This window comes from Anguilla rostrata, chromosome 3 (assembly GCF_018555375.3).
Source record: "Anguilla rostrata isolate EN2019 chromosome 3, ASM1855537v3, whole genome shotgun sequence".
Lineage (NCBI taxonomy): Eukaryota > Metazoa > Chordata > Actinopteri > Anguilliformes > Anguillidae > Anguilla > Anguilla rostrata.
In genome coordinates this window covers 6,005,142-6,020,521 of record NC_057935.1, presented here as the reverse complement: position 1 = coordinate 6,020,521, position 15,380 = coordinate 6,005,142, and the positions used below count along the sequence as shown (strand labels likewise).

The 15,380-nt window shown below is 45.7% G+C and overlaps 1 protein-coding gene across 7 annotated transcripts in view; it reads right to left on the bottom strand.

Moving 5' to 3' along the window:
- The window catches only part of ehbp1l1a (EH domain binding protein 1-like 1a), a 46,035-nt gene extending 30,923 nt beyond the window's left edge, over nucleotides 1–15,112 (bottom strand). The window contains exons 1-8 of one of the 7 annotated variants that reach the window (XM_064325725.1): nucleotides 14,326–15,112; nucleotides 7,917–7,974; nucleotides 6,636–6,731; nucleotides 6,182–6,235; nucleotides 5,577–5,755; nucleotides 4,665–4,804; nucleotides 3,817–3,903; nucleotides 1,683–1,916 (exon numbers count right to left, since the gene is read on the bottom strand). In XM_064325725.1, coding sequence (XP_064181795.1) covers nucleotides 1,683–1,916; nucleotides 3,817–3,903; nucleotides 4,665–4,804; nucleotides 5,577–5,755; nucleotides 6,182–6,235; nucleotides 6,636–6,731; nucleotides 7,917–7,974; nucleotides 14,326–14,429 — 952 coding nt within the window. In that variant the 5' untranslated portion in view covers nucleotides 14,430–15,112. The remainder of the gene's footprint in view (nucleotides 1–1,682; nucleotides 1,917–3,816; nucleotides 3,904–4,664; nucleotides 4,805–5,576; nucleotides 5,756–6,181; nucleotides 6,236–6,635; nucleotides 6,732–7,916; nucleotides 7,975–14,325) is intronic. The other 6 variants (XM_064325726.1, XM_064325728.1, XM_064325729.1 and 3 more) reach the window with 6 other exon arrangements.
- Nucleotides 15,113–15,380: the final 268 nt, after the last annotated feature.

Sequence of the window (15,380 nt, the reverse complement as noted above, 5' to 3'; positions counted from 1 at the left end):
TATACATATACTTCATGCCCATTACTGGATAGATCTTTTTCTCATGTGTTAAACATAATTAAACTGGAATCCTTTATTTTTTAAAAATCTATAGTGGCATAGAAACCACTAGCCTACAGGCAAGCATCCTTCCAGTCTGAAAGTACACTGTAAAGTTGTTTTAAGTGTGACATCATTTCCTAGCAACAGTCATGACAACACAGGGTGTGAATGGGAAAAGGCGAGAACTATAAAATACGCTGCTGCTTTGATTAACAAAGTCCCCATTGGTGAAGCCAGTTACTATGGAAATGAGACAATCGTCTTGGTGACATCAACAATAAATGTCCCATTGTTGGTCTCTCAGCCTACACTAAAAGTAACAATGTGAGGGACTGTGGGTTTTACCAAAGATATACTTTCATGCAAAGAAGGCTAGCCCTTCCCCTCCAGCCTTCTATACGCACTGTTTATACTACACTTATCGTGCTTACACTGCCTTTGAACAGCAGGGGGTGCCACTTGATCAAGTATTACGCAATCTGTAGGTTTAGTAAATGTCATCAGATATGGTAGTCTTAAACCTTACATATTATGTGGCCCTTTAAAACAGCTAGATATTTACTCAAAGGTACAATGGCAGTGCATCACCCAACGTCTCCTAACAGCAGTTGACAGGCATTGATCCTTTATTACTGATATCAAACTGACTTTCTGGCAAATAGACATAACATAACATAAGATAACGATGAAAACAGGCCAACAGTGCCCGCCATTTTGCTATCACGAAACTGTACCTAGTGTTCAGTTTACCTGCAGCTAGATAGTATCTAGCACCTTATCAGCTCTGGTCTTGAAAACTCCCAGATTTTCTGCCTCTACTGCATGACCTGGCAAACTATTCCACACAGTGAATACTCTCTGTGATAATTAAGTTCCTAACGTCTCTGCGGAATTTACCTTTTGCTCATTTCCATTTATGCCCCATTGTGACCAATCAATTGGCAATAAATTAAATGAAACCTGTTCTTTCTTCCCAGAATAAAATACTAAACAGGAAGCTCCCAGGCGAAGCCATGTCACAAACGGCAGTTGATCTATTTAAACTTTCTGAGCAGTTTTGGCAGTTAGAGAGCCAGCTTCTATGCTAATGCGATCAAACACAGTGCTGTAGCTCCAGCCAATATTCCACATAATAGTCCCTGAATTATTTGTATAGACAGTAAAATAAGGCTTCGCCTGAATCATAGGGCTCCACAACCATTATACAAATATTCAGCAAAACTGGGTGGGATTCAGTCAGGTGGAAGACAGCTAGTTTTTGTGATTTAGGTTCACCTGAGAAATGGAATACACAGCAATGCATGGTAAATATGTGGACTTTTTTTAACGCAATGATAAATATATTCGACAGCAGTGTGTAATATTTTGCAACGTACAGACACTGCAATAATTAGCACAGTGCCCAGGTGTTGCACCTAATTTGTGTGTGGGATGCTGTTAAGCAGCCACACTGCCTGGGTCAAGCTATTAACCTGCCAGGCAGTGGCTGTTAAACAGCCATCCCACCCACATATTTAATTTAATTATATTTCCTGTATATTCCACTTCCATCAGGGAACGGCTGGTGGTGGATTGGCAACGGTCAGAGGTCAGAGGTCAGAGGTCAGGGTGCGAGTCTGTCGGGGCTAGTCTGGCGGTACCTGAGCCAGTGGTGGGCTGGAAGATTTTGGGCAGTGCAGGTGGGTGGGCGCGGGTAAATGCTGGCACGGTGTAGGCGTAAGGGGAGGGGCGTGGCTGCTGAAGGCCACGGTCGGGTCGGGCAGAAGATAGGGGCGGGGCGGAGGGTTCAGAGGGGAAGGGCACGGGGAGTTGTGATTGGATGACGGGGTTAGACACGGCGCCAATGATATCGCTTCCCCTCGTCTCACTGGCCACTGCACGGGGGGGGGGGAAGGGTGAGAGAGAGAGAGAGAGAGAGAGAGAGAGGACGGAAAAGAAGAAGAGAGAGAGAAAACAAGGAGGAATAAAAGAAAGGGGTGAGAAAGAGAGAACAGTGTAGAGAGAAGAGGACAGAGACAGAAAAGAAGAACATGACAGAAAAAAACCATAGAGGCATTGAGATGAAAGAGGATCAGAAACAGTAAAGAGAGAAGGACAGATGGAAGGTAAATAACAGAGAGAATAAAAGGAGAGAGGGTGATAAAGGAAAATATAGGCAGAGAAAGAGAGGAAGAAAAGGTAGGCAATTGAACGTGTGAAAAGATGGAAGGGTGACATAGACAAGGATGGAGGCAGGACAAATGGATAGAAGACATTAAAACAGACAAATAAAAAAGAAAAGATGAAAAGAATGAGGTGATGCAGCGAATGAATGAATGAATGAATGAATGAAGGATGACTGCACTCAGATACATATCTCAGATCAACAACAACTAATAGGACTGTACTGGAATGTCATGCTGAGACAGTAAATTATGACAGGAGAAGATGGCTGCCCCCTACTGGGCAGGTTTATAAATCTGTGGTGCATTAAATCAAGAATATTCAGGTTTGATTTTCTCACAGCGCCCCCTACAGGGTGAGTGTGATGCAGCGCATACTGCATATCCTCCATGCCTTTGTGAACACCATTAAAAGGCGCAGCTTCCTGTGCTACGAGGAAGTGATGCAATCTTATCCGAAAAGGGCCGGTGTGGACGCAGATTTTCTATATAGCCCAGCACTAAGACACCTGATTCTGCTTATTAAGGTCTTGAATGAAGACCGTGACTGGCCAAATAGTCGTATCAGGTGTCGTAGTGCTGACATAATCTCCAGCCAGCCATGCAGTAAACCACAGACTGGAATAAAAGCCTGCAGAACAGGGCTGCCTGGCCCTGTTGCTGGAGATCTACTGTCCTGTTGATTTTCACTCCAACCTTAACAAAGACACACCTCATTCAACAGCTACAGCAGGGGTGGGCAATTCTGGTCTTGTATGCACCAACACTGGCTCACTCACAGATTTTATAGGGACACAAGAACAGATTTTGGCTATCATCAAATGCAGCTAAAATGTCAGTTGGTGTAGATGTTAGGGCTAATTGAGTAATTAACGCTAGAAGTGCACATGAAAACCAGAAACGGATATTTCCTGGTTATGGTTGTACACTTTGTTGTACGTCGCGCTGGATAAGAGCGTCTGCCAAATAGCTGTAATGTAATGTAATACAGCCTCTGTGGCCCACCTCTGAGCTAGAGATCTCGCTGAGCTGCTAATTATTAGTAGAATCAGGTGTGCTTTGTTAGGGTAGGAGTGAAATCCTACAGGACGGCAGATCTCCAGGAACAGGGATGGGAAGCCCTGCTGCAGAGTCTGGGATCCTTCATGCCCAGGGCTCAGCAGCCATGACTTCCACCAGGCCCTACAGCAAAGTATCTGATTCTGCGTTTCAGATGTGTAAAGAATGAAACCTTTGCACCTTTCATTTGAAACACTATGGTGCAATATGGAGAATATTCATCATGTTTTTCAAAACGTTTTCCATCAAACTGCTCGTTGACCAACGATCTTGTCAGGTTTGATGACAGCATATCCCAGCCACTTGTCAGACAGACTCCATATGCCCACTAAAACCCGATCGTTGACCAATAAGAGCAGTTTAATGCAAAATATTTTTTTTTAAAACAGTTACGTCCTGAATATTCAAATGAATATTCTTATTTCAAATGAATAACACTGGCACAATGTGGCTGTATATGAAGCACAGTGAGAGGGGAGGTGGGGGGGTGGGGCAGGAGAGTAAGGGAGGTTGCTTGATTGGTCGAGGGCGGAGAGTGACAGGGAAAAACTACCTATCGCAGGAGGGCTGGAGCCAACCACAGGTCTCCACTCCATATCATGTACCCTTCCCTCTCCAGGAGGAGGGGGTGCTGATGGAACTAAAGAACGAGGGAGAAGAGGAAGAGAGAGCAAGAGGACAGAGGAAGAGGGGACAAGGAACAGAGGGAAAAACAAGGAAAATAAGGAGGGAAAAGGAGGAAGCGGAGAGGAAGAAAGTGAACGTGAGAGAGCGCAGAGACAGCAAAGTCCAGTAACCGAGAGGCAGGAAAGGCAGCACGGAGAGGCAAAAGTGTGTGCAATCGGCATTAACCCTTTAAAGGGCAGGAGTGTGAGGCAGTGCATTCTGGGATTGGCAGGATGCAGGGTGTATCACCGTACTTTAGTGCGAGTGTAGACTATGCTCAGGAACCCACGTTAGCATATGGAAGGGTGTAGCCAGTGTGTCTGAATGCATCTATGCAGTCCACAGGGGGTATCGGGTTAGTGCCTAAAGGTGCATTACAGGGGTCTGCAAATCTGGTCCAGGAGCGCCTCCGGTTCTCACTGTTACTCTGCACTTAATCAATCAATGAGAGCAGAAGGAAACACAGTTAACTCCTCACTTCACCTGGTCACCCGGGTCTGAACTGGGTGCTGATATTAAGGTGAGAACAAAAAACCAGCCGAGTGCTCATGGCTCTCTGGGACCAGGGACGCAGACCCCCCGGTGCACTGGGTAGCGTGCAGCCACTGCAGTGACATTGCGGCCGCGACCTAAATGAGTTTTAACGCTGCGTACAGCGATATTTGTGTGAAGGTGTGTAGGGGCATCGCTTCGCCGCGCGCTAAGGCGCGTTAGCTCGTTCCGCAGGTAGAGTACCTGTGGCGCCGGTGAGCAGCCGTGGCCCCGCGCCGACCCTCCTCTCGTCCTCCTCGTCGCTGTCGTTGAAGTCGTCCAGGTTGCCGATGTCGCTCTGCTTCAGGCTCATCAGGCTGGCCAAGCTCTGCATGTCTTCATCTCTGCGAGTGGGCGGGGCCTCATTAGTCAGGCCACACCCCCCGCGGCCCATCGCAGATTATGCCTCCGTCCACCCATCCATTATCTACACCCGCTTATTCCCGGTCAGGGTTGCGGGGCGGTGGGGGTTGGGGGTATGAGCCTATCCCAGCATGCATTGATCAGATCAAGATCATACACGTAAACCGTATTGGCTGTGCTATGACTGTGTGTTATATGTAAACTGTACTGACTGTGCTATGACTGTGTGTTATATGTAAACCATACTGGCTGTGCTGTGACTGTGTGTTATATGTAAACCATACTGGCTGTGCTGTGACTGTGTGTTATATGTAAACCGTACTGGCTGTGCTGTGACTGTGTGTTATATGTAAACCGTACTGGCTGTGCTGTGACTGTGTGTTATATGTAAACCGTATTGGCTGTGCTGTGACTGTGTGTTAAAATGTAAAGCGTATTAGTTGTGCTGTGACTGTGTGTTATATGTAAACCGTATTGGCTGTGCTATGACTGTGTGTTATATGTAAACCGTATTGGCTGTGCTATGACTGTGTGTTATATGTAAACCCATGCTGTGTGACTGTGTGTTAAAATGTAAAGCGTATTAGTTGTGCTGTGACTGTGTGTTATATGTAAACCGTACTGGCTGTGCTGTGACTGTGTGTTATATGTAAACCGTACTGGCTGTGCTGTGACTGTGTGTTATATGTAAACCGTATTAGCTGTGCTGTCGCTGAGGCGATGACGACGAGCAGGAGGGGGGCGGGGACTCACGTGGCCTTGCCCTCCTTCAGGAAGACGCAGGACAGCGACAGCTTCAGCGTGGCCTCCACCACCTTGACGGACAGCGGCTTCAGCTTCAGCACCAGGTCCACCTGGGAGGGCGTGGCCGTGGCGTACTTCTTCATGTTCACGTTCGCGGACGCCAGCACCTTCCTGTGGCCCTTCGACTCCTGCGGGAGACGCCAAAATCACCGCTCGCGAGATTCTGAGAACCTTGCTGATGTTTTTTTTTTTTTTTTTTTGAAACCTGTTTTTTTCTTTTTTTTCCAATTAAGGTATTTACATTACATTACATTACAGGCATTTAGCAGACGCTCTTATCCAGAGCGACTTACACAATTTTTTTTTTTTTTTTTACATAGCATTTTTTTTACATTGTATCCATTTATACAGCTGGATATATATACTGAAGCAATTTCGGTTTAAATACCTTCAAGGTACACGGAGTGTCCTACCCGGGAATCGAACCTGCGACCTTTCAGTTACAAGTGCAGTTCCTTACCCACTGTGCTACACTCCGTCCCATTTAAAAACAGAATAGCAGGGATTAAAGGCCTATCGAGGTCTAGATGGCGGGTAAAGAGGCAGGCACGCACATTCTCGATGACGAAGGTCCAGTCCTTGTCTTCAAACTCCTCGGCGCCGGGATCCTGAGAGAGAGACGTATGTTAGCATCTGGACCATCCCCGTCCCTGGAGGGCTAATGTCCCGGTAGGTTTTCACTTCAACCGTAATTTGGCACACATTGTTCTACTAATTAGCAGATCAACGAGATCTCCAGCTGTCGAACGAGGCGTGCTTCGTATTGGCTGGTGTGAGAACCTACAGAACGGTAGATCTGCAGTTTGGGGAACCGCTGTCCTACAGTGAGCTCTATGCGCAGCCGTACAAACTGGGCCTCGTTTCTACCCAGCCTGGTCACAGCAGATCACCCTGTGATTACAGTTTCTCAGAGCTGGTGCCTGCCACCGTTCCCCATGGCTTGAAGGGACTGACGAGCGCCTGATGTGCCTCCGAACGAACGGGGCGGGAGGGTTCGCGATAGCGTACCTTAAAGAGGGTGACAGTGATGTCTATGCTTTCGGGCACCTGCCACATGACCATCCCCCTGTAGGGGTTCTGGATCCCCGGCTGCCATCCGTGAAGCTGGGGGGGTGGGTGGAGGCAGGCAAGGCGGGCAGGTGGGGTGGGGTGCGGTGGGGGGGTGCAAACAGGACAGAAGAGAGAAGCATTGTTACATTATGATGAATAAAAATTGAATGCTATCTTTTGTGTGCTATGCTCAGGACATACATAAACGTAGGATAAATTCGAAAATTTGCCATTTTCAATGGATTCCGCTTTTAATGATTCCAAAGTCTTGAGCTGGGATCCAATCAAACTTTGTTGCTCTTAACTTTGAATTTGAATTCAAGGCAAGAAATTTCACTAACACACAGAAATCACTAAAAACGAACGTGCCAAAGTGAATCTGCAAAGGCTTGCAGGAAGGAAAATATTCAACGCCGACATTCATTTGCGAGATGACGTTAAGAACAATTACTGATTGAGTCTGTCTGGTAAATCATCTCAGATTAGGTTCAAATTAAGGTCAGATTAAAACTAGCATTCCGGACCTGTGTTTGACACCGTCAGAAAGGAAGAGAAACCTCGACGCTTTCGCTCTAGTCACTAATGAAAAACCGCACTTGTGTGCACAGACTCGCTCTCTTGTGCAGAAATGAATCTGCAAGCGCTGCATCTTTTTTTAAGGAGAAGTCATTAAATTCTGCTTTTCTGACCGCCGTTCGGGCTAAAACACTTTCGTTCTTGGGCAAAACTTTTTTGGTTGTGTAACCGTGACTGTGAGGGAAGGATCTGCGTCCGTGCGTTTGAAGTGGTGTTTGCTAAGTGGTGCGAAAGGCCTGAAGGCTTCGAAATCTACATACGGTGCGCCGAACAGACGAAACAGCACCCCTCCTCCTGCAATTACATAACCGCTCTAGAACTACTCAACCGAAGAAATCTCGCCGGAGGAACAGGGCTGGGACGACGGTAACAGCGGGGGCGGCTGTTTACAGAAGCAAAGTCTCAGTCTCGGTTAACACTAAAGACTACCTTATCGCCCCCCTTTCCTGAGGCCGGCCCTTGAAGTACAGAAGTGACTCAGGGCCACTCTTGAACTCTATCGCGGTGTTTTTTTTTTTGTTTTTTTTTTAAGAATAAAGGCACGTTTATTAACACCAGGGGTGCTAGGTCAGTTACAATGGAACGGCGCCATTTTGGCTCGGCAGTTTTTAGTCCACCATTTTGAGTCCGTTCGATCTGCAGCGGCTAATTGCGACGCCTTACCCTGGAGCAGATTCGCCTGTTTCTCCGGGTCCACACCACTCTCAGTTTGTCCGGCTGCCTGCAAAGACACACAGAGAGATCCCCACCGATGTTAGAGTAGCGTCGCCATTGACGACGTGAAACGCAACGACAGACCGCGTACCACAGTCTGCCACAGGCCCAGGCTGAGACTCCAGAGCAGAAAGCACTGCCTCACTCAGGAAGAGAAAGCAGAGAAACACACGAACAGACTAATTAGCATTTTTTTAAAGTTCTTATGTTGGGTTTATGTGAGGAGTACTGACCTACTCGTACTGCATGTAATATACCGTATCTACCGAGGAGGAAAAATAAATGCAGAATCATATTTCTTTTCTGATGCAGCCGGGTCTGTTTGATATTAATCTGATTTTGCCTTCAAAGGCATTGCATCAGTTTGCTTTCAAGAAACAAAATCAATATGTGCATACACACAACCGGAACAATCTCCCTATTGATTCCTCTCCATCACCATTGGATACGCCGCCAGAATTTAAATGAGAAACTTTCTTAAATGTTCAACTGTATGGCAGAAATTGTAAATTTTTACGGACACCTATTTGGTTTCATTGGCCATCTAATAATTACAGTAAAAAGCCCAGATATCATCCCATAGAAGATCTATGTTTTTTGGCAATGGCATAGAAGATCTATGTTTATTGGCAATGCCAGTAGGGTGGGACTTTTCCAGAAAAAAAAAAATATGGGGCTGAACTCCAATTCCCATCCTAATTTGGAAAGGGAATGCACAGCCGTATTAATGCTTGAGCCCCACTGGCGATCGAGTGTAAACATCCACAGTCCTCCCCCGAAAAGTGTGGTGTCTTCAGCCTGCCTCATTTCACACCACGGACTGCAGCCAAGCTCACACAGAGTGGAGTCGGAGGAAGACCATTCATATGTGACTTAGTCCACGGGCACCCAATTGACCAACAGGGGTCACTAGAGAGCGATGAAAAAGTAGACCCTTAACCGATTGAGCGCTCTCATACCCATCGCCAATGGAGCTACTGGCCATAGTCAGCACAGGCATAGCACAGATTTAATCTGGGATCGCAGAGCTCATCCAAGAGCCATGGTGTGGTGCCACAACCAAATGAGCCCCTCAGCAGCTGCTTTTTTTTTTTTTTTTCAGTAATTCCTCCTGTTACTTGGGTTTAGCTCTGTAATTACAGATTCATTTGCTCGTAAAATGACGGGGTTTTTTTAACCTGTGAACAGTGCCATGTAGGGGCTGGAGATATACAAAGCACCAGCCATAATAACTGAGGCCATGTCTGGTCTTGGTAACGGTGTAACTGGGCGGGGGGTGTTTATTCACAGTTCAAAAACTGGGGTAGCCATGGGGACCTAACCCCCCACCCCCCACCCCCAGTCCAGCACCACAATTCCTCCTCGGTCCACACACATGGCATTCAGAAAGTTCCCCCAGACCCTCCCACCCCAAACATGGGGCTAAGCTTCTGATCTTAAGCAATCCTACAAACACTCCTGAGTCTGAGCCTGTATGCTACAAGGGTTTTGAGTTTCAGGTCTTGGACTTGAGTTTCCACATATCAGCAACATGACATTTTGATTCAGCAGTAATAAAGCACACCAAACCAGATCATTGCTCATATTTTAGTCACTTTTTAGGCTCAGAGCCATTCGGAGAAGGAAATAGGTACCTATTTAAGCTTCTTGGTATGACCCAACTGGGAATTGTATTCTAGGATAACAACAGTAACTCAAACCGCAGTATGGCTGTCGCTGAACCTGTCATGTCAATAGATACAGGTACTGTACACAGAAAAAATCACACACACACACACACACAACACCACACAACACAGCACAACAAACACACACACAACACAACACAACACAGACAGGAACAAGAACAAACACACACACACAAACACAAACATATAAACAAGCAAAGACACACACTGTCCCAAACACAGTGATGATCTATACGAGAGCATCCGTGAGGATGCGATTACTGGAAGAAAGTGAGATGTTGTGATACCCTCCTCATGAGCAGGTGCCAGGCACTTATGGACAGTGAGGGGGCACTTAAGGACTGGCATGCACGAAGAAACCAGATGTGCACATTCTATTTAATGTACAGAAACACTAGCCTAATACACACGCGGTAAGTATGTGCTGACAGTACGTCCCTGACCACCTGCCAAGGACACTGGACACTGACCAGTGGACGAACCGTGACCGCACTGTATGTCACATGGCAAAACTCCGGAATCCAACGGTGCAAAGTCAAATGAAAACATGTCCCCTGAAGTTCAAGACTGATCTCTGATTGGCCAGATTTCCAGGCAGTCGTTACGTGACCACAGCGACCACAGCAAAGTTCGGCGAATTGAGAGGGTGTCCTCACCTGACCTCGTCCCACGAATAAAGATTCAATTACATGATATTTTAAAAATATCTATAAAATATCTCCAAATGGACAGGGGGGCATATTCCTTCGGGCATGTTCCAACATGGCAGCTGTGAGCCAGTAGCTGTGTTTACAGGTAACAGGGCGTCTCTTGGTAAAACACTCTCACCTCATTCCTGGCAACAGAGTGAGTCACCGGGAAGCAGTTACATGCAGGCCCTATGTCAATGACCAAACCAGAACAACAGTGCTAATGTGCACTTCACACTGAGGAGATGCTATTGGGGACAACCATCAACCACCATACTAACTCATATGCAACACTGGACCAACCAGGTGACTTTTTCTAAAGGGTTGCAATACCTGTGACCTCACATTCTAAATATCCTGGGCTGCTCTGCCTAAGCATTTTGCTGATCATTGTCCAGGTTAAGAATGAGGAGAAAGGGTTGGCGTACCTGGCTCACGCATTTCTGTATCTGTTCTTTAAGTAATTAACAGGTACAGAAATGTGACATTAACACCCCACAGGGCACAAGAGAAAAGAGAAGATAGTTAATTCAACATTGACAGAGAGTACATATGAGTCCAATAGGTACCATGTAAGACTTGATTTAACACCCAACATTTTACTGTGTAAGAGGACCCAAGTGGGACTCCCTCTGTTTCTCTCTCTGGTATAGCAGGAAAGAGGGAAAGGTAACACCGAATGTGAGGGTGGGGGCTGGGGGGGTCACAAAAATAGACTGGTGTTCTGGCTGACTCATGCAGTAGGTCACTGTTCATACCACCTCACAATCAGCTCCAAGCCCACCACCATCAACAGCAAGACGCTACTCTGTGTATTGCAAAACACTGATCTTAGCCCCACCCACCGCTCCCCCCCCACCCCCCAGCCCCTACCCCAGCCCTACCCCCATCCCGGCAACTTTAACTGCAGCTTGACAACAACAACAACCACTATTCAGTTACTGCATAATGAGCACCCCTTGCCCCTTAAAGGGTACCTATAGAAGCCTCCACAAAAATAACTAGTTATTTGCCTAACAAACAATACGTTAATTTATGTATAAACATGACCAAGAATCTTTTTGTTTTTTTTTGTAACTCAAACTCAAACTAATGGGAGGTGTTTAATTGGTCCATGGATCTGACAATGAGCTCTGATAGGCTGATGGGAAACTGCATGCTGCATCAAAACAAACTCAGCACCACAGAGTTCAAAGTTAACACCAGAGCGGTCCCTGCAAGGGCTGCTGTGACATCAACACCACTCCAACCACCTTCTACCCACAAAACCTCACGTTCTATCTCTTCCATATCTGCCACAAATTATTTGTTCGCCTAGAAGAATTAAAGTATGCAAACAGTCGAATAAAACTGTCTTCCATTAGACAACGTCTTCAAAAATATAAATACTTAGGTAAATTAACTTTTACTGTCACACCTAATTTCCATTGCAAATCTTATATAATATAATCATCTCTTATTTTAAAACCCACATTACATATATGACACATTTGTAATATAGATAACCGTATAAGCTGGTTGTATTTTTCCCAAAGAAAATTGGAATGTGCAAGTAAAATGGCTTTTATGGAATTCCCTTTGAGGACAAATAATGGATTATATTCCACTCTATTCTAAACTCCACAGTCAGACCCGTCCAACGGCATATTGCTCGATTACACAACACAAATTCAAGCCGTAGGTCTATGCTGGCACGGTTGTGAAGCGAACTGATCGGCTCAGAGATATGAGAGAAGGTTTTAAATGATTATCACACATATTTGTCTGGTTAAACACAAGCAATCAGCCATTTCTCCCATCAGGTCTACCAGAGGCCCAGTCCAGCCAATCCACATTTTGCACATTCTTGCAGACGGGTAACACAAACCCAGCTCACGGAAACAAGCCGTCTGCTACTTTCAGGATGTGAAGCACCTTAGCACATCTGTCTAAAACCACGCGAGAGGAGCACCGTTCATTTTGTTGCCGTCCTCAATAAAACGCACCTCTAAGCCACTGCTGTTTCAGCACAGGTTTTACTTGTTATGTGCTCATGTATATGAAGGACATTAAACAATATAACATGGACATCAATCCACTGCAGGACAATTCAAGTAAGAAATCCTAAAGAAGAGGAGGAAGTACATAAATTTATTCAAATGTGTGTGTGTGTGTGCAGCGATGCGTATGGGGTACGGGGCGGGGGGGAGGGCCAAAAAGCCCCCCCTGTGCACCCCTGCGTGTGTATGAATGTATGCACGCCTCTGCCTTAACCCTGTAGCTGCAGCAGCTGAGACGAAGAGCTTGAGATCTGGAACTGATGGGTTCGAACAACAACTGTGATGCAGCTTCCTTCAGCGACGCAGCTTCCTTCAGCGACGCGGTCTACACTCACTACAGACATGCAGTCCTGCAGTCAATCTATGCGTACTGTGATTTCCCAGAGCACAGGATGCTGTGGGTTTCAATACCTCAGAAGCTCTCGGCAGACTCACCTCAAGAATGAAATGCATGGTCTAGCGTGTGTGTCGCCCAGAGTTGAGTGGGTTACTTGAAAAATGTAATCCGGTACTGGCTACAAATGACATGACTAAAATGTTATAATTAAACATAATCTGTTGGATTACTCAACAAACTGTAACCTAATTACTGATTTTGAATTACTTCCACTTTCATTAGCCAAGTATATTCTAGAATAAACAGGGGTTTCAGTTGATTTGGCTTAATTAATTGGCACTCTTTGCTACTTTTTTTTATTTTTTACTTTTACGGATCAATTACACAAAATCTACCGTGATCAATAACCTAGAACACACAATCAGTTTTGTTCCACCGTCCAAAAATGACCGACAGAACTTTAAGACCAAAGCACTACCCAAGTAGAGGACTCAAGGAACCATGATTAGCTCATGCCCTAGAAATAGAACCAGAACATTCAGCAGTCCACCCAGAGCATTATACTGAGAAACGCAGCTATAAGTTTAGGTAGAATGCGAGTACTCAATTGGGCACATAAATGACAACGTTCGAAAACCTTCAGGCACAATGTGAGTCCTGTATTAGGCACGTGAATGACAACGTTCGAGAACCTTTCGGCACAATGCGAGTCCTGTATTAGGCACGTGTATGACAACGTTCGAGAACACTTGGGAGTCACTAGCTACGCCGGTGAAGGGCAATGGCACAGCACTTGGAAGGAAACAGACGACACAGCTGTACAATGTGACCTTTAGGAGAAGCGCCCCCATATGAATGCAACACTGGCTGTCATAGGAACATACTGTTCAAATTTTATATCACTAGTTCAATATGGCGAAATATATGGGGGCGGGGGGGAGCAATCATCATCATCAATGACTTATTCAATAAGATGCATTAACACTTACAGCGCCGTCACGTGGGTCATGAGAAATACGGATGAGGTTATACTCATATTTTTTGCACTGTCAACCAGCGTTATCAGTTATGTCCTACCACTGTGGAAACTGCAAGCGCAACTCAAGATTATTAGAGCTTAGTTTTGCCGTAAATGTATGCCAAACCACTGACACTCCTCTCGTAGTGAATATAGCGCATGACTATGATTAAGAAAACCTCGAAATGTTTAGAGGCAACGCGGAAGTGCGTTCACTGTTAGACAAGCTACAGCACGACCCCAATTCCAAAAAAACTGCAAAAAGCATATGATATTAAGAAGACAGCGGCTTGCCACAAGTTTAGCGACAACCATCTACTGTCACTTGTTTTGGAAATGCGGATTCCCCTCGTCCCTTCCGTGGCATAGGCTTCCCAATAATGCCTATCCCTCCTGTGACAAAAATTAATCTGAAACCTGTGTTATTATTACCACTGCTACTAAACAAAGAGTGCCAAGGGAAACGCCCTCGGTGCACCCAAACACTCTTCAAAACACCATTTAGCGGTGTATAACTTTTCAACATTCGTTACGTAGTTCACGGGCTAGCAAGCAATAGCTCGGAGTTCGTATCGAAAGCTACTAACCATTTATTTGTGCACTCTATCACCAGCTCTTGGTAGGACGCTGCGAAATGAAACTTCGAGGCTTTCTTGCCAGAGCGTTGAAGTCTCTTCCAAACCGATGTCATGTTTGTCAATACAAAGTCGTTTCTTTTACGGAAGCTTTGTGACAAAACGCGTTGAAGACGGTGGTAATGACAAACTCGTGCACTGTCCGCCCGGTGCCCCCTCCTCCTCCAGGGAAAATGTCAAAAATCTTTGACAGTTGCTCTCCCCGCCGTTCCTACCGTCCAGCTTCGTATCGCGGTGTGGAGACTGTCAATATTCGCACGTTGAACAGCCCCAGCGAATGGAAAACGGAACCACTCGGCCACAGATCCAAACACCTAAAGACCTCCGGAACAGCGAGCTACATCTCAACTGTCGCCTTCATCCCCTGCGCTCTGACAGGGGAAAAATAAATTATGCACGGAAACCACCGTGGAGTCCGCTCATAAGACGAATTGAGTCCAAATCAGCATATACTGCACTGGGTTAACTCTTTAGCGTGTCTTTGTGGTAAACATCCAAATGTATGTGCTCCGACTTTCATTCAGAGAAAATGTGCCATAACTGCACGTTAAGTGGTTCAATTTATAGACACGGATCCTAATGTGATGTTCCTTTTCCTTTTCCAAAATAAACTGTAGTACACAGCAACTACGTAGTTAAAAGGTAACTGAATACCTTAAGCAGCGAAAGTGTTAGCTAATTCAGTATTGTAAATAACCACCTATAGCCGCCCGCGCGCCCCAGTCACCGTTTTTTTACTGCTAGGAATCTATCTACTGGGAAAAAGCTGGGTTAACACGGGCATGCAAAACACTGATAATGAAGCAATATGCAAAATTTAGCCAGGGCATGCCCTACTCTGAAAACAGTAACACCCACAGGTGTAACTGATTGTTCTACTCTGAGGTGGTTGTATACCATGGTTTGAGTTTACGTTGATTGATAGCGTCTAGGCCTAATGCCCGGTTATCGTGTTGGAAAACTAGTCAAAGTGTGCAAGCAACCTAACGACAACTATTATTTGTTGT